At 44.4% G+C, this 21,932-nt stretch overlaps 1 protein-coding gene across 1 annotated transcript in view; it reads right to left on the reverse strand.

The window, feature by feature from the left end:
* Positions 1–13,346: 13,346 nt before the first annotated feature.
* The window catches only part of MTPN (myotrophin), a 59,761-nt gene continuing 51,175 nt past the window's right edge, over positions 13,347–21,932 (reverse strand). Inside the window, exon 4 of the mRNA XM_043589640.1 lies at positions 13,347–16,592. Within this exon, the coding sequence (XP_043445575.1) occupies positions 16,506–16,592 (87 nt within the window). The 3' untranslated portion in view covers positions 13,347–16,505. The remainder of the gene's footprint in view (positions 16,593–21,932) is intronic.

Here is a 21,932-nt window from a genome sequence, read left to right on the forward strand (position 1 = left end):
TTTGTAGTGGCAAATCACGTCTTGGAAAACTGTCAGCATGCTCAGCATTGACAAAATCCTGGGGAAAGGAGACCAGCCAGCTATCATTTATTTATGCTTTCAAAGGGCTCTGGAAACACAGGTAACAATGAGGTGTTGGAACAAGCCCTGTCATGTATTAATAAACAGGAAGCCTGATAATTGGGAGGAAGTCTCCCCTCTCAGATGGGTCCTGAGGACTAATAAGGCTTCCTGGGGCTTCGGGCTGGGGCCCTTTTAATGACCTATTAGTGAGGTTGCGGAAGAAAGAGAATGGCATTTTCTCCCTCTTCAGCCACTTTTGTCTGAAGAACTTCAAGGTATTTCATTAGCAAGTCCTTTTAAAGAAGGTGGATACTGTTCTACCTGGGATCAACCCAGAATAGACCTACCCGAGGTTCGAGCTTTAAAATGAATGAACTAAGAATAATTATTGAAAGTCTATGAAATGCCAGACACTGTGCTAGTCACTGGAGACACAAAAATTGAAATAGTGGTACCCAGCTTGTAGCTCACAGCCTACCCAGTATTCGAGGTCAAGGGCAACACATGTGCCAAGGTGACTGTATCAGTTCATCTACCAGTACCTCAGGAGTATTTGTGGGGGCACCTGGGTGGCTCAGTCGGTTGAGCGTCCAACTTCGGCTCAGGTCACCATCGTAGGGTTGGAACCCCGTGTTGCCCTCTGTGCTGACAGCTCAGAGCCTGGAGCCTACTTCCAATTCTGTGTTTCCCTCTCTCTCTGCCCCTCCCTCTGTCTCTCAAAAATAAATGTTAGAAAAAATTAAAAAAAAAATATTGGTGTGCTCAGGGGAGATTCAAAAGAAAGTAAGTCCCAGCCCACCCCTCGAGGGGCTGTGGACTGATAGGGAAGGCAGAAATAAACACACTTGGTGGAGTAAAAGGGTATTTTACTGGAAACATGGGTAGCAGGACTCAGAAGATGGCAGAGATCCGTGTAGGTTGTAGCCCAGAGAAGTCATGAAGAAATGGTGGGAGGTGTATTTGTAAAGGGACGATGAGCTGGGCAAGTACAGGCCTCAGGAGTCTGGCCAAAGGGTGGAACTTGAAATGGGAACAGGAAGCCACTGAAGGTTTTTAGAAAGGAAGGGGGTTGTATTCGTTTTCCAGGGCTGATAGAGTTCCACAGCCTGGATCTCTTAACAGAAATGTATTGTCTCAGGTTCTGGAGATAGAGGCCAGCAATCCAGGTGTCTGTGGGGCCCTGCTTTCTCTGGGACTCTGGCTGGACCTGTCCTGGACTTTTCAGAACTTCAGGTGGTTGGCTGTCGGTCCTTGGCACTCCGTGACTTTTCGCGTCCCTCTGATCTCTGCCTCTGTCCTCACATTCTAAGGACACCAGCTGCATTACATCGAGGGCCCATTTTTACTCCAGTATGACCTCATCTTAACTAACCGCATCTGCAATCCTATTTCCAAAGAAAGTCACATCCTGAGGTTCTGTGGGTTAAGGCTTCAAGATTGCTTTTTGGGGACATGATTCAACCCGCAACAGGGGGCGGTAGTGTGAATGGAGGGTTCAGCAGGGCAGTGGAGAGTTTTAATAGAAGAAATGACTGCGGGAGAGGATGAAACAGAGTGTGTAATCCAGTGAGTTTGAGTCGGTTTCAAATCTACATGATTAAAAAAATGTTGTGGCATCGATTGAATTAATTGATTTAAGTGTGCATTATATTTGGAAGGAAAGAAAATGCCTTCTTTGTGGAGGTGGCGGGCAGGGAAGATGGTGAGTTTTTTAAAAATATAATTTATTGTCAAGTTAGCTAACATACAGTGTATTCAGTGTGCTCTTGGCTTCCCATGATTCATCACTTACATACAACACCCAGTGCTCATCCCAACAAATGCCCTCCTAAATGCCCATCACCCATTTTCCCCTCTCCCTTGCCCCGCCCCCTCCCCCCCACCACCATCAACCCTCGGTTTGTTCTCTGTATTTAAGAGTCTCTTATGGTTTGCCTCCCTCTCTGTTTGAAACTATTTTTTTCCCCTTCCTTTCCTGCATGGTCTTCTGTTAAGTTTCTCAAATTCCACATAGGAGTGAAAACATGTGATCTCTGTATCTTTCTCTAACTGACTTAAGTCCCCTGGCATAATACCCTCTAGTCCCATCCATGTTGTTGCAAATGGCAAGACTTCATTCTTTCTCATTAAGATAGTGAATTCTTGGATGCAGAAGAAGTAGCTGGAGAGAAGGACCCAGAGCTTGGAGGAGGTTTCAGGAAAGATGTGGATTTGGGAGTCATTCCTCCAGAGGGCTCCTGAAGCCCTTGACTCCTGGCCTGTACCCCTTGACCTGGCTTTTTTTTCTTGTTTTGATGTTGAGCATCTGTGTTAGAAACTCTTCTGGTTGTTTGCAACTTCTCTCTCCAATAGCGTCCAGACTCCTGTCATAACAAATGAATACCAGGTGCATTTCGTTGACGGTGTGGTGGGCTTATTTGGATAATTCTCAAAGAGGAGATGAATGTACTTGAGGAGTCAGGATGCAGAAGGACAGTATCAAGTTGGTCTAAAACTGTTATTTCTAGGGTATTCTTCATCCTTCCATACTTCTGGAAGCCTCACCTCTTGGGAGTAGAAACCGGAGGTTTTCAGATCTCCCACCACTAACTGCTTTCTCAGAACACTGTCTTTAAACCTCTTGAATCCTTTAATAACCATTTGGTACCAGAAAATTGGTGTTGTACCCAGGCTCTCCATGCTCTCTTCTTGCTTGATGATCCATAGTGTTTTTGACTTCATTAGTCACCGTGGTTTAAATCTAGCTTGCCTGTACTGTTCCTTTAGTCCATTTAGTCCGTGGACGGCAGGGTGGCCTTCAGTGAATCTTCTTGGACACATCAAGCATCAGGGGATAAAGCTGACTGAGCAATGATGACCTTTTTAATTCAGTTTTCATTGGATGGATTTAGGGAGAGAAGAGACTTGGTTGTCGGTGTCAGAAGCGTTTCTGCATCTTGGTAAAGAGTTTCAGCTCAGCCAAATATGAGCACAGGCAATGTGGGCAAGTTCATCTAGAGCACAAGTTCATCTGAATGCTCAGAACTGCCCTCTCTCAGTGAGTGCAGGCAAGACCGTAACACAAGGCGAAGAAAGGAAGTGCTACACCACTGTGGTCAGCTTGACTTCAACCTCAACACAGCCCATCAATCTATATTTGGAATCTGCTTCCCTGCCTTCCCCTTTGACATAATTAGCCCAAGGGCTCATGAAAGCATATATTTCTTCTTGACAAAGAGGCAAGAGCTTCAAAGAGTGTGATGCCAGGTCCATAGAGGCCAAGATGGTCCAGTTGATTCACGACATGACAAAACTAACAGAATTCTTTCTTAACCTATGTCAGGAAGCACAAGGCAATCTTGAACCCAAATAACTGTGGCAAGAGAAGAAAGATTTTATCCCCCTGTGTGCAACACTCTGTCATTTAGCAGGCGTATTAAATCGTGAATTTGACACTCAGTAGGTAATCTCTCAAAAAGTGAAATTTAATCAAATGAAAGTTCCTGGGCCAGAGGTATTAAGTTGACTCTAGAAGATCTCCTTCGAAGTCCTGCTTCCTGCATATTCTGTAATGAGTGTGTTGAACCCTTTTAAAAGATAATCCGCTGGGTCACACAACCAAAACAGAGGCGGTTGGTCTGACTGTCCTCAGAGAAGAATTGTTCCCCACCCCCCTCCTCTGTACCATCAAAACACAGTGATATCTTCTGAGTGAACAGTTGTGTTTCGTGTAGCAACTGGGTACCTGACGTCCAGGTTTCATTTGGGGTTTTTAGTCCTTATCATTGTGAAAAGAGTTGCTACTATAATGACACAAAACAAGATGTAAACTCCTAGCTCTGGGAATGAGCTGAAATACAGGATTAGGTCATGGCATGTGGAAAAAAAAAATTGGTTATGGGGGGTGGGGGGCAAGGAGAAGATGAAAAATGAGTCTTGAGTGCTTCTCTGCTTAGTGTGAGGAGTAGATGCTAGAAACCCATCCTCCACAGGGCGATCAAGGACCACCTTCCTCCTTGTCCTCCCCTGGAGTGGGAGCGTTATTAGTTCCCTCTGGAGGAGGTTGGGCTGGAGTCTCCTGTGTGGTCCCATGAGGATGATCTAGAGAGCTCTGGAGCAGCAGCCCAGGGGGCTGCTGCTGGCTCTTGGTCCTTGAATGCTCCTTGTGCAGAGACGGCCTTCTTCCAGCATCAAGCACGGCTCCCCGCCCCGTCCTGCGGGCGGACCCTTAGAGGGGTGCCAGGCAGTGTCCCTGGAGGGCCCGCTCGGCATCTACTCTGGTTCACAGTGCTGCTGTGATCCGCCTCCATCCCCTGTGTCTAGGCCTGCATCAGTGTTCCACGAGACCACAAACGGAAACGTGGAGAGTCTGACCCCTGGAGCTTGGCTCACCTGAGGCCAAAACGCTTCATTCGGGGGCACGAACACCATGAGAGGCGTGGACCTGAGCAAGCCCCAGGCGCCGCCCCCCCCCCCCCCCCCCGCCAGGAGCAGGGTGGCCCTCTCCACCACCCCGCGAATGTGCTCCCAGCCAGCTTATTTCCTTCCAGCACCCCTCAGGATGTGTAGGGATTTCATGAGTAGATTCCATGGTTTGGTTATGGTTGTTGTGTTTTCCTCTCCTCGTAGGAGGTAAGCCGTGCCTGGGCAGGAGTCCTGTCTGGAGTATTGATGCCCTATCTGCGGTGCCCACAGTGGTGCCACACACCTTTAGGCTACGCATGTGTGTTGACCGGCTGAAGGAGCTCACAATTTAGAGAACGGATGATCCTCACTGCCTCCCTTGATAAAATTCATGCTGAGCTGAAATGGGCCCAGTTTGTTGTGTAGTTGGAGGTTTGGTCTCTTTGTTGGTTACATCCCCCATGATGACGTCTCTCCTCCTTCTGACCAGTGGCTGTTTGCTCCCTTCTTGCCTCTGCACCAGAGGCATTTAGAGCTATCAGAGGCATGCATCTATATATCTATATCTATATCTATATCTATATCTATATCTATCTATTTTGGCTTGTGGTTGGCATGGGTCCCAAGAAAGCTGCTTTGCAATGATGCCACAGGGACACCTGGGTGGCTCAGTCAGTGAAGCATGGACTGCAGCTCAGGTCATGATCTCAGGGTGTGTGAGTTCGAGCCCCACATCAGGCTCTATGCTGTCTGTGCAGAGTCTGCTTCAGATCCTCTGTCCCCCTCTCTCTCTGCTCCTCCCCTGCTCATGCTCGCTCTCTCTCTCTCTTGAAATAAATAAAGTAGAAAAGAAACAAAATGATTTCCCAGGTCTGGGTTGAGCCAGTATGCTTGGATACAGTGAAGGATCCTGCTCTCCAGCTGTGAGGCCCCCCACCCCTGCTGGCCAGCACGGAGGCATCCTTGCCTTCCTTGTGAGGGAAGCCAGCACTTGGGTGGGAATCTCGGGGGAAGGCGCTGAGCCCTGGTGGCTCCCCTTTTTTCTCTGCTGTCCCCCGCCTTTCCAACCTGCCCACCCCGTGCCCTCCCGCCCACACTACTTAAACCGCTGCTTTCTTTTTTTGCCTTAAAGCTACTAACTTGGCACAGGTATCTGACTCATGCCAGTAAATCCCCACTAGCCTCTTTGTCCAGGAGGCAAAAAGAAAAACCGGCAGGGACTTCAGAGACCCCTGTTCTGTCTGGAAAGAGAGGGATAAGGATTCTGTAGGCGCAGGAGTTTATTATTAAGAATGCCTCAACTTTGCTAAACAGAAAGGCAAAGATTTTTTTCTCTTAATCTGTTCTTCCTTTCAAGAGTTGGAAAGAAAAGGAGATCCTGGGTCCCTAATGGTATTTAGTGTTTGCTGTGTGTGCGCGCATGTGCATAATTTTCCACTTGCTATTCAGACACTTTGTCTCGTCCCTAGGTGATGCCACAGACCCTATGCGCTTCAGCTAGGGTGTTGCATCAGGTATCTATTCTGCATAAACAAAACACCCCGGAACCTGGTGGCTTAAAACCACCACAATTTGTTGGCACTTGTGCAGCTCGGACTGCGTTTAGCTGGAGGTCTTTGGGCTGGTCTCACCTGAGGTCACTCACATGCCTGGAAGTGAACGGCCCAAGATGGCCTCAGTCACATGAATGGTGATTAGCTGGGGCTGTAGGCTGGGACAGCTCAGTTCTCTGTGTGGCCTCTCCTAAAGGGTAACTCGGGACTTCTTCCTCATGCTGAGATCCAAGGGGGCAACCCCCAACTAGGAAGTACCTGTTGAAGCATCTTCAGGTTTCACATTCACCCCATTTGGCCTGAGCAAGTAGCATGGCCAAGCTCAAGCATCAGCGTGAGGGGTTACAAGAGGGCATACGTCCTGAGAGGCATGATTCACTGGGGATGGTTACTGGAACCATGTATCACAGCTATAAAGAGATGCGTTCTTCATGGGCTTGACTTTTCAGTGGCTCCTACTGACCTATTACATTCTCTCATGACTTTGCTGATCACTCTATAACTAGGTCCTGTCCAAACCCGGAGGGTATTTCTCAACCTATTTCACCTAAACTTCTATCACCTGGAGTTGGCAAACCTTTTCAGGGCAGGACCGGACAGAAAATACTTGAGGCTTTGTAAGCCATAGGCTGTGTGCAACTAGTCCCTCTGCTGTTGAAGTGTGGAAGCAGCTGTATATATGTGTACTTGAATAGGGTACGGCTGTGTTCCAACAAAACTTTATTTATAAAAACAGGAGGTGTGCTAGGTTTGGCCTGTGGACTGTAGATGGCTGATTATTCATATCCTAATCTTGTAGATTGCCAAGAAAATGTACATTACACTCAAGTATTGCTGCCTCTCAGACTTGAAAATTGTCATCCTTGTAGAACTTGATTTCATCATGAGAAATGATTGTTCAATGCATGTTACCTAATATTTCCCACGTGACTGTTTAAAATTCAAAACCCGTTGTGTTTTTAAGTATCTTTTTGAGAACTTGGTAAAAACTGTTCACAGAATTGAAATGTCATGAGTTGGTTCCGTGAAAGTTGGAGAGGCAAAATAATAAGGTATAGGGAGTACAAAGTTTAGGCAGACTGCCTGAGTTCAAGCCCGGGCTCTACCATTCACTGGCTGTGTGACCACAGGCAAGTTACTTAACTTCTCTGAGCTTTGGTTTTTTCCTCTGAAAATAGGGATGATGATAGTCCTACTTCATAGGGTTATTATGAACATTAAACATGTCTGTTCACATAAATACTTAGAATGGTGCTCAGATCATAGTAAATTTTCAGTTAAAATGGTGAAACAAACAACGAAATATCCTGAAACTAACTCCTTTAAGTGGTAGTTTTTTGATAAGCATAGGTATATGAAAGTTTCCAGGCTCATAGTGTTGTGGTATAACAAGGACTTGTAATTTTACCTTTAAGCTCTTAGAACCAAAACTCAGTAAGTCCCTGGATATAAAAATCAGTTCTATTTCTGTATAGAACAACTATCCAAAAAGAAAATTAAATCCATTTACAATAGTATCAAAGGGGATAAAATACTTAACCATGGAGGTGACAGACTTGTGTGCTAAAAACTATAAAAAATTGGTAGAAGAAATAACAAACGCAGGACACCTCCTGTTGATTGACTGGAGGAATTAATAGTGTTAAAACGGGGACCAATCTTCCCAAAGCAACACATGGATTCAAAGCAATCCTTAACAAAATCACAATGATCTTTTTACAGAAATGTAAAAAGACTCCTAAAATTGATTTGGAGCAACCAAAGACCCTGGACAGCCAAAACAATTCTGAGTAAGAAGAACAAAGCAAGCGCTATTCCACTCCCTGATTTTAAGAAATATTGCAAAGCTATAGCAATCGGCAATGTGGTATTGGCATAACAACGTAGAGATCAATGGAACAGAATACAGAGCCAGCAATAAACCCTCGCGTATAGAGTCAACTAATATTTGACCAGGGGAGCCAAAAACAGTCAATGGGGGAAAAGTCTCTTTGTTAAAGGATGCTGGGGAAAATTGGATATCCACATGAAAGATAATGAAATTAGACCCTTGTGAACAAAAACCAGCTCACAGTGGATTGAAGACTTAAATGTAAAGCCTGAAACAAAAGACTCTTAGAAGGAAGCAGGATAAAGGTTCTGACACTGGGCCAGACAATTATTTCTTTTGGCACCAAAAGCACAGGCAACATAAAGCAAAAATAAAATGGGATCACATCAAACTAAAAAGCTGCTGCACAGCAAAGGGAGTCTTCGTCAAAGCAAAAAGGCAACCTATGGAGTGGGTGAAAATATTTGCAGATCATTTATCTGATAAGGAGTTAGTAGCCAACATATATAAAGAACTCCTATATCTCAACAGCAATAAAACCAAGCAATTGAATTTAAAAAATAAGACCTTTTCTGGCCAAAAGACAATTCCTTCTAAAGAAGACCTACAAATGGCCAACAGGTATGTGAAAAGGTGCTTCATGTCACTAATCCTCAGGAGAAGGCAAATCAGAACAACAGTAAGTTATTGCCTCCTTTACGGTTGGTTATTATATCTATAGAAAAAAATAACAATGGACAAGTCTTGGGGAAAGTGGGGAAAACGATGTTCTTGGTGGTGGGAAAGTAAATTAGTACAGCCACTATGGAAAACAATGTGGAGGTTTCTCAAAATACTAAAACTAGAATTAACACTTAATTCAGCTGTGGAGAGCAAGATGGAGTCACTCATGTCAAGCAGGGACCTAAGCAGCCAAGGGCATAGCAGCTAAAATCTGTTATCACCAAAACCTGCACAGGCTAAAGGCACCCAGAACTGGTAACCATCAAAGCCAGGAGAGCCTGGAAGAACTGAGGGCTGGTAATCATGAGGACCAGAAGAAGTTTGCAAAGGCCCAAGGCTGATTAATCCCCTTTAAGAAGGGATGGTTTCAGCATCACCTGTTGTCGGACTGTCAGACTCTTGATGTGTACTTCCACATCTGATGGCCCTAAAGAGGCAGCCGCTGCTTAAGGCTCTGCCCAACTGGTCTGTGAACATAAAGAGTCTCCACTGCTTGAACTGAATAAGCAGTGAGTGCCGAGAGCTGACCGGGAAGCAGACAGGGTCCTTACCTCAGGGAACACTCATAGACTGACCTTGAGTTTGCTTTGTTAACTTCTTATGCCTCACCGTATCTTCTTTGTTGTGTGACTTCACGTTGTAGTTGGTGCGATGTGTACGAAGCCAAGTTGTAGGTCACTGAGTCGGGAATCTTGAGTCGGCTTTATAATTGTGTTAACCTTACTTCATGACTGAATAAAGCTGCCTTGGTGGAAAGACACAATTTGTGTAAGTGCCTTCATAGTGTACAGGGGATGCCAGCAATCTTATTTCTGGGTGTATATCTAAAGGGGTTGAAATCTAGCTCTTAAAGAGCTCTCATCTGCATTCCCGTGTTCACTGCAGTATTATTCACAGTAGCCAAGCTTGGCCAACATCCTAAATGTCAACAGGCAAATGGATACGGAAAACATGGTAAAGATGGACAACGTCCCATTACTCAGCCTTCAAACAGGGTGTCCAAACAGACCTTGAGAGCATTCTAAGTGAACTAAGCCAGACAAAGAAGGACAAATACTGCATGGTCTAACTTACCATGGACTCGTAGGGGGTGCCTGGGTGACTTGGTTAAGAGGGTGACTCTTGACCTCAGCTCATGATCTCGTGGTTTGAGTTTGAGCCCCTCATGAGACTCTACGCTGACAGCATGGAGCTTACTAGGGATTCTCTCTCTCTCTCTCTCTCTCTCTCTCTCTCTCTTTCTCTTTCTCTCTCCCTCCCTCCCTCATTCTCTCTCCCTCTCCGTCGTCCCTCCCTCTCCAGTTCTGTCTCTCTCTCCAATAAACAAACTTTAAAAAAAAAAAAAAAAAAAGACTTAGAAGCAGAGACCAGAATGGCAGTTGCCAGTGGCTGGGGTAAGGGACAATGGAGTGTTGGTTTCTTAGTCTTCCATTTTAAAATTACTGTGAGTACTGAGTAAGGTAATGGGGTGTAAAAGAAAAAAAAAAAAAAGCCCTTGGCACAATGCCTAGCTCCTAACTTGCATACAATAAATGTTAAAGAATTTAGTTGTGAAATCAGCATAGATCTGAGTACTTTCAAGCCTATTTATTTTGAATGTTATATTAAAATTTTTTTTCATGTTTATTTACTCGGGGAGAGAGAGAGAGAGAACAGTGGAGGGACAAAGAGAGAGGGAGGCCTAGAATCCAAAACAGGCTCCAGGCTCTGAGTTGTTAGCACAGAGCCCAATGCAGGTCTTGTACCCACGAACCGTGAGGTCATGATCTGAGCCCAAGTCGGCCACCCAGGCGCCCCCCCCCCCCCCCCCATTCCAGCCTATTGAAAAGCAGACCAGATGAGTAAATCCTAAGCATTGGCAACATGGCCAGACTGGGCAGCTGCAGCAGATGTGCGTGAACGCTTGGAACAAGTTAGAGTTCAGGCAGCGACACACAGATCCTAATACATTTTCTGACTTAGTAGTAAAACCTCAGAAAAATGATGGTTCTTACAAAGGTTTTAGGGGCCCCTGGGTGGCTCCTTTAGTGGAGCATCTGACTTTGGCTCAGGGCATGATCTCATGGTTGGTGGGTTCGAGTCCCACATCGGGCTCTGTGCTGACAGCTGAGCCTGGAACCTGCTTTGGATTGTCTCCCTTGCTCTCTCTGCCTGCCCCTGCTTGCGTGCTCGCTCTCTCTCAAAAATAACTAAAATCTTCTTGTTCTTGTTGTTTTAATGTTTATCTAGTAGTATCGTCAAAACCACCCAGCGATCAGGAGTTGTCTATGCATGATTTTCCTTTGTGTAATAAGATGCTGTGGCCGTGAATGTTGCCAGACGTGTGACCCATCATTCTATCCAAACCGTGTAGATAAGACTATCTTCTGCTGCAGCTACTGAAAGCACAGAAGTTGCTAGGGTGGCCAGACCATCCTTTGTTTCGCTTCTCTATTTATAGCTGTGCTTTAGTATAGGCCACAATGGCTCAGTGACCTGCATTTGATCCCACGGTCAGCATTTCCTCGATGAATCATGGTCACTGTAAGATTTGTCTTAATTTCATTGATTTGGGTTTGAGGTTACCAGTAGCACTTATAAGGCTACTTGGCCAGTAGTTAGGTACAAGGACGCTTAAGTGTAGCCCCAGGGTCCTAACAGCCATCCTTCAGTCAGGAGTGACTGAAACAGAGCTTATTTCATATTTGTGTAATGGCTTGACGTTAGTAGTTCCAGAACAAATAACACTCGATGTCTACCAGGTGGCAGGTGCTGTGAAAGCTGCTGATCGCTTTTATTCTCAATCGGTAATTCTGTTTCAATGAAATAAGAGCCTTGAAGGAAAATACCCTCTGGCCGATGCGTGATGATCTGGCTAGCGTCTGGGAAAGATTGTTAACGGTGAACAGACGATGGTTAGGGGGGGCTGTTCCGGAGCCAGCGAGCACCCACGGCAGAGGAGAGTCCGTGTTCACAGCGCCGATGCCGGCACAGGGCACAGGGGTTGAGAAAGCGGGACTTGGCCTCCCGGTGTGGCGCTCTCCTGCTGTAGGGCTGACGGGCGGAAACCAGCAGGGACACCCCTAAGTGGGGCATCCCCAGGTAGCGGCAGTGTGGCAAGCCCAAGATAGGGAGACTCCAGACCCATGTTCCCAAATGCCTTGCATGCCTCCTCAACCCTCTGTGCAGTTGAGGGAGGAACGTGGGCAGAATTCAAGCAAGTCCGTCATGGGACTCCAACCCTGGGGAAATCCTATCCACAGCAACTGACAGGACATCCGGTGGGGAAAAAAATCCCTAATGGTCATTCTCCTCAGTGTTGTCATTGTAGCAGCCCTTGTTACAACCTACCCTCACTACTTCTGCCCAGAGTGTAGCTTTGAAGCTCATCTTAGCAGAACTGTGGCCACCCACGAATTTCCTATGTCTCACGTGTTGAAGGTTTCCATTTGCTTCGTCCCTAGGAAGCCACTCTGATGACCTCCCATTTATAGGCTTTTAGACAATTTGTCTGTGGTCTTTCACCGTGGTCCTCACACTCCAGTGTGCATCAGAATCACCTGGAGGATTTGTTACAACATGGACGGATGGGCTTGGCCCAGACTGGCATTTGGTAGGCCTGGGCTGGGCATTTGAATCAGGTTGAGGTGATGTTGCCAGGCCAGGGACATTTTGAGAATCACTGGTCTTGTAGAAGTAAAAACAACAAAAACCCTTGTAACCCATCTGACTCCGTGCTGGAGTCCTGCGATAGCTGATCTCTAATCACAAAAGATTTTCATAGTAACTCTAAGTGTCTCCCATTGACTAAAAATCTATACTAGATTCAAACACTTAGATGAACCCCAATTCTTAAAACGGAAGTTTCATGGATTAAAAATATCTGTGGGGGTGCCTGGGTGGCTCAGTCGGTTAAGCGGCCGACTTCGGCTCAGGTCACGATCTCGCGGTCCGTGAGTTTGAGCCCTGCGTCGGGCTTTGTGCTGACAGCTTGGAGCCTGGAGCCTGTTTCAGATTCTGTGTCTCCCTCTCTCTCTGACCCCCCCCCCCACCCCGTTCATGCTCTCTCTCTGCCTCAAAAATAAATGAACGTTAAAAAAAAAAAATCTGTGAACGCTCCCACCTACAGCTACCTGCTACCCCCCACGGAAACCTCAGTCAGCAACCTAAACCTTCCGAAAGATAGCTTTTGCTTCACTTAGCAACCTCGTGTATTCCTACTCAGACCATTTCAAAAGTAAAATACGCAGTAGTCTTAGGTTGTTGACAAGATTACTACAGAACCCAACTAGAGATAATCTTGATGGGTTTTTTGAGGTTCAAAGTGATTTAACACTAAATCAGAACATTGTTCTGAGAAGTACTCTAAGGAAGTGCTCACGGTCAAGGAAGTTTGGCAAATGTGAGCCACCAGGATATGCAGTGACTTAAGGAGCATACAAAAGATGGGCGTGATTTCCCATGACCCGGTTTTCCTTCGCACCTGGTCAGATCCTGGTGCTCTAGAGGATACTGGCTGTACCTTGCTTTTAGAAAGCCGGGAGGATTACCGAACATTTGTAAGTGAGACGGTCTGTATCAGAAGACAGAAAAACAAAACGTCCACATGAGTAGTAACTCTACTTCAATTAAATCTTTCCTATGTCTTAGTTTCTTTCCACTTAGTTTTTTCTAGAGGTGGGAGGCAGGGGGAAATTGAGATGACTCAAGAGTTAGAGTCAGTCACAGGACCTGTACAGAGCCTGGCAAAGAAAGGCCCTGGTAACTGAGGGGGGGGGGGGGGGGGGGGGGTAAAAATGCTGCTGACGCGTTCCTTGTAGCACAATTCAAGTTTATTCCATTTGTTCTTGCAACACAAAACTTAAACACAGTATTATTTAGCATTCGGATGTACATGGACTAGGATAATATGAGAAACCCAACTGTGTCAAAAGTATTACATTGTGGGGGGAAAAAACGAACTCAAATATATCAAAATGCACAAAGCACTAGTCTTCCTCCATTACTGCTTAGAAAGATATGATTGTTTCTCCATTTACAAAATAGAATCAGGACGATTTAAATTCTTAAAATTTTGCATGCAAAACACTGCAATTGCTTATGTAGGAGGGCACTCTCCCCAGCTTCTTCTATACACAATCGAGTACACAATATTGCATGAAGTAAAGAGCAGCTCAGTTGAAGTGTTAGGAAAAAAAAAAAAAAGTCAGTACATAGAGATTTGAGGATCCATTATTGAGGGGAAAGAAATCAACGAGGAAAGGGCCTTACTTGCCTGCAGCTCGCACCCACTGTACCCAACTACCTCTCCTCTGTGCCCCACTGGCTGTGGAAGGTGAGCGACGCATAGAAGAGCTACTTGGGGATTCTCGGGTGCTGTGCACCAACTCTGGGTCTGCGGATGCAGGTCCGAAGCTGCGAGGGCGAATTTGTTAGTACACTACCGTGAACAGGCACACCACCTGTTTTTACTTGATCTAGTGCATACAAAATGACTCCATACAAAACTACAGAACATGCAAGGTTTTTCTTGAGATGTTAAATATTCAGTGGAGAACAAAACTTAACCTTCTACTAATGCATGTAGTACCAAAAAGCAGACATGATTTTAGCTTCCTTTACTCAAAAAATGAACATTAAGTGTTGTGAATTTCTCTGCCAAGTGGTTCAGAAATACATTATAAATAAACTAGTTAAAAAAAATGGTCAACCATCTTGGCCAGTCTATTCTATGTTTATGTTATTTCTCAAGCAATTGCTCCAAAACCATGGGGCTTCTGAAATGGCTGAGAAAGAGGGAAGGCGGGGTAGCCTCTACTGCACTACAAGAAACGCAGGCTCAACTGTACAAAGAAGCACATGGCCTCCACACCTGATGAAGGGAGAGAGCAGACCAGGTTTAGGAACGATAGGACAGTGCACTCTCTGCAACAGCCAACTACCACAGGTTTGAAAGGAAAGGTGAAAATTCTAGAGGGTAAAATCCAAGCCTTTCCATAGCATTCTGCCAAGAGGTGAAAACAAAGATACCAAAACACCTTGTTGCTACCAACTGATAAAGTGCCCTCCATCTTCAATGAGGATAGGTCTGTTTCTGCTCAGTGATGTTATAAAGTACTGTTTACTGACTTTGACTCCAACGCGAATAGGCTGCGTTAAGAGTGGAGAATTAGCCAAATATATCAAAGTATTTAAACCACCATTTTGTTTGTGACTGTTTTCTTGGATGCAGGAAAATTACAGGGTTAGGTTAGTTGTAAGCGTAAAAGCCACAGGATTAAAAAAAAGCCCACGGGGGAAAAATACACACGCACGCATGCACGTGCATGCATGAGAGTGCACGCACACACACCCACACACCCCCCCCACACACACACCCATAAATCCACACCCTAACAAACCAATCAGCAATCGATCAGTAAGATTTGTTATTAGCTGGCTATTCTTGATAGTAGTTTAACCCTGTTTTAGAATGCTACATTACCTTAAAAAATCATCATGAATTCTTTGTTATCCACAATCTGAATAGAAGTCCCTAACCCAACCCCCCCTTTAAAAATTTGAGGTACATTCAATTATTGCATGATTTGGCTAAGGAAAAAACCCTAACATTTTTAGCAAGCTTTTATGGATGGCAAGTCAAAGGAATCAATACTTTAAATGCAGGATAGCAAATTTAAGGGTATATGTTTTAATTACTTGAACTGCTCATGGAATAAACCTTGGAACATGTGTCTGAATACTTCCTGCAGGTCTTAACACCCATTTTAGGGCACTGCATTTTAAGAACATGGAATACATTTTGCAGATGTCACACTTAATGTGATGAATGGTTTAGAAAACAAAAATAGATCATGTAGGTGGGTTGGCAGATGTTCAGCAGAAGCCTATCGACAACTTGGGGAAACCTGGTAACAAGCGTATTTTTGAAGGGACGGGGCTCAACTTGTCCAGATTGTAAATCTCACCCCAGTGACAGCTTTGGTGCAGGGAGCAATCAGCATCCAAGGTGGGTCTGAGAGAGGATTTCCAAAGAATGTTCCTTGATTCTCCAAACATAACCGAGGCCAATCCATTCAAAGAGCAAATGAAGAAAATCCGTAGGTACTAAGACAACTGTTCTCTGCATGACACTCACAGGCTATGGCTATGACTCTATGTTTAAATCCCCTTTTACTACCAGCAGGAGTTTGAAAGTGTTTGAATGCTCTAAAAACGTCTGAATCTAGAGGAGAAAAAAAAAATATGCACACTGGAATGATTTCTCCTTTAGGCTTCCAAAATTTAAGATTTTATAAATAAAACTAGTCAGTTTTATCTAAAGACACATGACACCCATGTGAAAGGGGAGAGGAAATCCAAAGTTGAGTCATCCAGCAATTTAGGAGTGTGCCCCCTCACCTTAACTGAGCTCCCACGTAAAGCTGAAAGTCGCCGAGGGAAGATTTGGTCGCCGACCACGGGCAGCGCTCTGAACTCCGCCAGGAGGCCCCCAGGAGAGTGCGTCTTAAGGCAGAAGGCTAGAGCCGATTGCTGATCTCAGCACCCAGAGTTACGTCACAGCAGCCGCCGCTGCTCGCACAGTTAGGGCTGCACACACGGAGAGCTGGCCTTGGGATAGTCAGACCCTCGACACAACCTAATGAATAAACTAGCTAGGGAGCTGAAAAGGTCAAATGTTACTGGCGTATTTTGTCTTGGCTCTCCCTTGGGAATGAGCGGTATATTTTGTTGGAAATGGAAAAGAGACGGACTTGATCAGGAATCCGAGTAAAAGCCTGATCACGGTTTTCTCCTCTCTTCCAAAACATGTTTTTTTCTGGTAGTCTGATTTGTTATGAATTTCTCTCTCCCCTCACCCCTCGTAAAGTATTTAGCTGAAGAAGCTGGCAGATAGAGAGTGACAGACAGACAGGCAGCAGTGTGAGGCCACAGGAGAGCCCTTCTTCCAGAGCTGTCAGCCCATCCGTCCATCACTGAAGAAGAGCTTTGATTGCCTGGTTGTCAGTGGCTTCAAAGGCAGTTAGTCCATCTGGACCTTTCACAGACTTATCAGCACCCTGAAAAGAGAGGGAAGAGCGTTAATACTAAATGAGTCCACCATGACAGAAGAGAACTCCGTTACCTGCACATGCTAATGTTTATGTCCAGAATTAATAATCCCCAAACTAATGGAGTGCCTTCTACTGAAGAACCCCCCCCCCCCCCCCCCCCCCCCCCCCCGCCACAAGTACTTGGCTAGGTTGTAAGATTAAGTGATAAAAATACCAAATTATTTTTTGGGCACTACGAACTGTAAGTTACAAACACACCTTGCCAAGAACAGGCAATGACTGCCTTTCATTTTATACTACCATGCACCCGTTAAGCTTTAAAAGATCATCTCTGTCTATAATATACAACAGTGGGGAGGGGAGCTGGGTGGCCCAGTCGGTGAAGCAGCTGACTTCGGCTTAAGTCATGATCTCATGGTTTCTGAGTTCGAGCCCCAAGTTGGGCTCTCTGAAGGTAGTGCAGACCTTGCTTTGGATCCTCTGCCCTGCCCCCTCCCCGTACCCCCTTGCTTATTCTCTCTCTCTCTCTCTCTCAAACAAAAACAAAAATGGGGGAATCACTTTCACTAAAGAAGAAAGTATTACTGTGACAAAATTGTTTTTCTTTGTAACACTTGTGGAGAGTGCATGAATATGGCACATTTCTAAAATTCAGAGCTTACAAACCATTTATTTTAGACACAATCCTAAAGAACACTGTGTAATATTGGTCATTATGTTTACAAAAACTGAGCAGTAAATGACTGCTATGTGGGCTACGGAAGGAGGTTCCCTTCTGTACCCTAGGGAAATCCTCTCCAGCCTGCTCCAAAGCTTTACCTGGAGAGTGTGGCTCTGGAATATTTCACTTGCAACATGGCATTTCAGTTTTGAGACTACACACACACACACACACACACACACACACACACACACCTTTGTGTCTGTTGTTTTAGCTGCTTTACTAGAATGAAGCTCTGTGGGAGGGTGAATCCATCTGTATTCGTTACCGATGGGTTCCCAATACCTACAAAAGTGCCAATCACCTGGGGGGTGAATTTGCTCCCAAGCCCAGTCGGAACTTTTTAAACTCCCCGAGACCCCAATATTCCACCATCCAGGGGTTCTCCTCGCTAGTTACAGCCCCAACCAGTGTTTAGTCATCAACCAGCCTCTAGCGTCTCACCATTCTCCTCCTGCCAAATGTCCACTGTTCCTCTGTAAGACCTACAGAATTCTCTAAACTTGGTAGAAAAGGTCACTTAGAGACCAACTCTAGTCAAGCCCAGGGGTCTCTTCTCCCATTTATGTCTCACTGCTCTAGTCGTAGGGCCCCCTCATCATGTCGTTATACATCTTGGGTTCTATACAAGATGCCTTCCCCCTTTGCTCGGACAGCCACTCACTCATTCAACAAATATTTAGGGAATGTGTAGACACTTTGTAAGGAGCAGGAGAATCAAAGAAAACCAAGATAGTCTGGCAGTCTGACTAGTGGGAGACAGACACATGAACCACTGTGACAGAGGGGACAAGAATAAGACTGATCTGTTAACCACAATGGGATGTGCTAGGAGGATGTAAGGGAAAAAGGTTTCTTGGAGGAGGTAATGCTTGAGCTGAGTCTCGATGAATCAGCACAAGTTGATTAGGTAAGCCAAGAAGGAGACAGCATTCTAGGAAGTGTTAGTTAAATTGTTGTAAAATCCTCCCCAATACGATTGTAACAGTTTGTTTCCTCATTTTGTAATTGAACTTTACCGCTTGGTGGAACACAGCCGAACTCCTAGTCAACTGGGAGAGAAACGTGTGGGTGAGAACTTCGATGGGGTAAGTCCTCCACAGGTTGTGCGGCAGTAATTGGGACCGCTCTGTTCAAACCGTCTCCCTTCCCAGCTGCTTTCATGATTAGCATTATAAACTATAATCGGGCACTAACAAAAAGTTAAATATTATAGTGAACATCTGTTGCGTTTTAGCGGCCAGAGTTCATTTCCCTTCTTCTGAAAACAGCATCCGGGTTTCATTTTGGGGAATCCTTTGTCCCCACTGTGTGGAGTCCTGGGACTATGTAACTCAAGGTGCCATGTACTTTCCTCACCGTGGAGTGTCAAAGATTTACCTGACACACGCAGGACTCTCACTTCTGAATTCTGAATCTTGACTGGAGATCAAAAGAGAGAATAAAAAGAGCTCACTTCTTGGGTGGCATAACCCGAAAGAGACCACTGAGGACTTCCTGCCATCTGGAGTCCTGCAGCTGCCATCTTCCCGCCCCGGTGAGCCTGGTCCTCCAGCTTTCCTGTTGGTTCTGGACTAGTCTTAAAAAATGCCTGATATCTACCTGTTAATTTCTGCCATTTGCAACAACAAAAAAATCTAGCTGATTCACCGAAGTCACTTTCCCCCCTAATTTTGACTCATCACAGAACTCAGAATATACAAAAACCCAAAAAACTCGTAAGTCTGTAAGACACTTTTGTTAACATTTTACTGTTTGTCTACATTTTGTTCTAAAAATAAGCATATGCTGAAAACGTATGTCTTTTAAACATAAATGAGGAACCCTAGAAGAACTAGAGTGACTACATGTCAGACAACAAAAACTTTAAAATTAACCAGTATTATTACAAAGATGGGCATTTCATAAGACAAAAGGTTGACTATTCAAATTTCAAAAATGAAATCGAGAAAACAGTTCCATTTATAATAGCATCAAAAAGAAAAAAAATACTTAGGAATAAATTTAACGAAGCCAAACCAGTTCTGAAAAAGATGAACCAGTTTTGTCAACGTGGATACGAAAACTAAATTTTTTTTTTTTAACGTTTATTTATTTTTGAGACAGAGACACAGCATGAACGGGGGAGGGGCAGAGAGAGAGGGAAACACAGAATCGGAAGCAGGCTCCAGGCTCTGAGCCATCAGCCCAGAGCCCGACGCGGGGCTCAAACTCGCGGACCGCGAGATCATGACCTGAGCCGAAGTCGGAAGCTTAACCGACTGAGCCACCCAGGCGCCCCTAAAATTTTTTTTTTAGTACTTAATGCAGTTACTAAAAAACTGACATAAATTGGTGTATTTGATTTGAAGAAACTGTTTTTAATCATTTGTTTTTAATTCTAGTGATGATTTTCGTAGCTCTCAATATACTCAGGGTACTATTTGCATTATTAACTTTAGATACTACCTTCTTACTTCCTGCTACATGGGTGAGGCTTTAGCTCACCACCACCTTCTTCTCCAGACTCTCCCAATTTCTTGTATTTAAAACACCAATTTCTCTTTCTTCATAAATTTAAATGACATTTTTAACTTTTTATAACTCATTTTTTTGAGAGTGTGCACATGTGTGCGTGTGGGGGTTGGGGGAGGAGGGGCAGAGGGAGAGACTTTCAAGCAGGCTCCACGCTCAGCATGGAGCCCCACACGGGGCTTGATCTCAAAACTGAGATCATGACCTGAGCCAAAGTCAAGAGTCTAACTAGTTGAGTCACCCAGGTGTGACCAATGACACTTATTTAAGCCTTTATTTCTTGTTCCATCAGTTTCTTGTTCCATCAGTTCTGACAGTATCTCATCCCTCTGTAAGATTCTCTGCCTTCCTATCACTCCTTCTATCTCTTAACTTGCCAGCTTTTTTATTTTGTCAAGACGAGCTTTTATATTCTGTTCTGTAAAAAGTTTCTTTTTTAGCCTTTATAGTCACCGTGATGTATATTACATCCCCAGGACTCTTTATCTTTCAACCGTTCAGTTTGTATCTTATGACAACCTTCACCCATTTCGCCCACTGCCCCAAACCTCCCACTTCTGGCAACCACCGGTCTGTTCTATGCACCTATGAGCACAGTATTTTGTTTCTTTAAAGATTCCACATACACGTGACATTATATAGTATTGGTTCTCTCTCTACACTATGGTCTGACTTATTTCACTTAGCATAATGCCCTGAAGGTCCATTTATGTTGCTGCAAATGGCAGACTTTCCTTTAATGGCTGAATAATAATATTCCTGTGTGCGTGCATTACAGATCACATTTTCTTTATCCATTTATTTCTCGATGGACACTCAGGTTGTTTCCATGTCTTGGCTACTGTCAACAATGCTGCACTGAACACAGGGGTTGTGGGCATCTTTTCAAGATGGTGATTTCACTGCCTTCAGATACATACCCAGCAGCAGAATTGCTGGATCATGCGGTAGTCCTATTTTCAATTTTTTTGAGGAACTCCCATACTCTTTTCCATAGTGGTTACACCGATTTACGTTCTTACAAACAGTATGCAAGGGCTCCCTTTTCTTCATATCCTTGCTAACGCTTGCTGTTTTATCTTTTTGATGACAGCCATTCTAACAGGTGAGAGGTGGTATCTCATTGCGGCTTTGATTTGCGTTCCCCTGATGACTAGTGAAGCAACTTTACATGTACCTGCTGGCATGTGTGGCATCTTTGGGAAAATGTTCAGGTCCTCTATCTGTATTTTATTCAGATTTTTTTTCTTCTATTGAGTTATGGGAATTCTGTATAATGTTTTGGATATTAACCCCTTATATACATGATCAGCAAATATTTTCTCTTTCCATCTTCATTTCCTTTGCTGTATGGATGCCTTTTTGTTTGCTGCAATCCCATGCATTTATTTTTGCTTTGTCGTCTCTGCTTGTGGTGTCAAATTCAAAAAATCACTGCCAATGCAAATGTCAAGGAGATTATTGACCCCTGTGTTCTCTTCTAGATGTTTTATGATTTCAGGTCTCAATCCATTTTTAGTTGGTTTTTGTGCAAGGTGTAAGATGGTTGTCCAGTTTCATTCTTCTTCATGTGGCTGTTTGGTTTTCCTAGCACCATTTATTGAAGAGACTGCCATTTCCACACTGTATATTCTCGGCTCCTGTGTTGTAAATTATTGACCATATAGATACGGGTTTATTTCTGGGCGCTCCATTCTGTTGCACTGATCTGTGAATCTATTTTTATGCTAACACATTACTGTTTTAAATTCTATAAGCTTTATAATGTTTTGATCACGAAGTGTGAGGCCTCCAGCTTTATTCTTCTTTCTCAGGAGTGCTTTGGCTATTGGGAGTCTTCTGTCGTTCCACATATAAAGTCTGGGATTGTCTGTTCTGTATCTGTGAAAGTACCACTGGATTTTGGGGTTGCGCTGAGTAGATCACTTTGGGTTTTATGTAAGTTTTAACAATGTAAATTAATTTTATTCTCTCAGACAGTCTAGTGCTAAGAGTATCAAAGTTGGTAGGATCATTCTATTCTGTAAGATCATTTAAGGACGTAGGTCCCTTTTCCCATGTTATTGTCCTCATCATCTGCTTGAAGCTCACCTCTACATTTGTCTCCACCA

Source organism: Prionailurus bengalensis, chromosome A2, assembly GCF_016509475.1.
Source record: "Prionailurus bengalensis isolate Pbe53 chromosome A2, Fcat_Pben_1.1_paternal_pri, whole genome shotgun sequence".
NCBI lineage: Eukaryota > Metazoa > Chordata > Mammalia > Carnivora > Felidae > Prionailurus > Prionailurus bengalensis.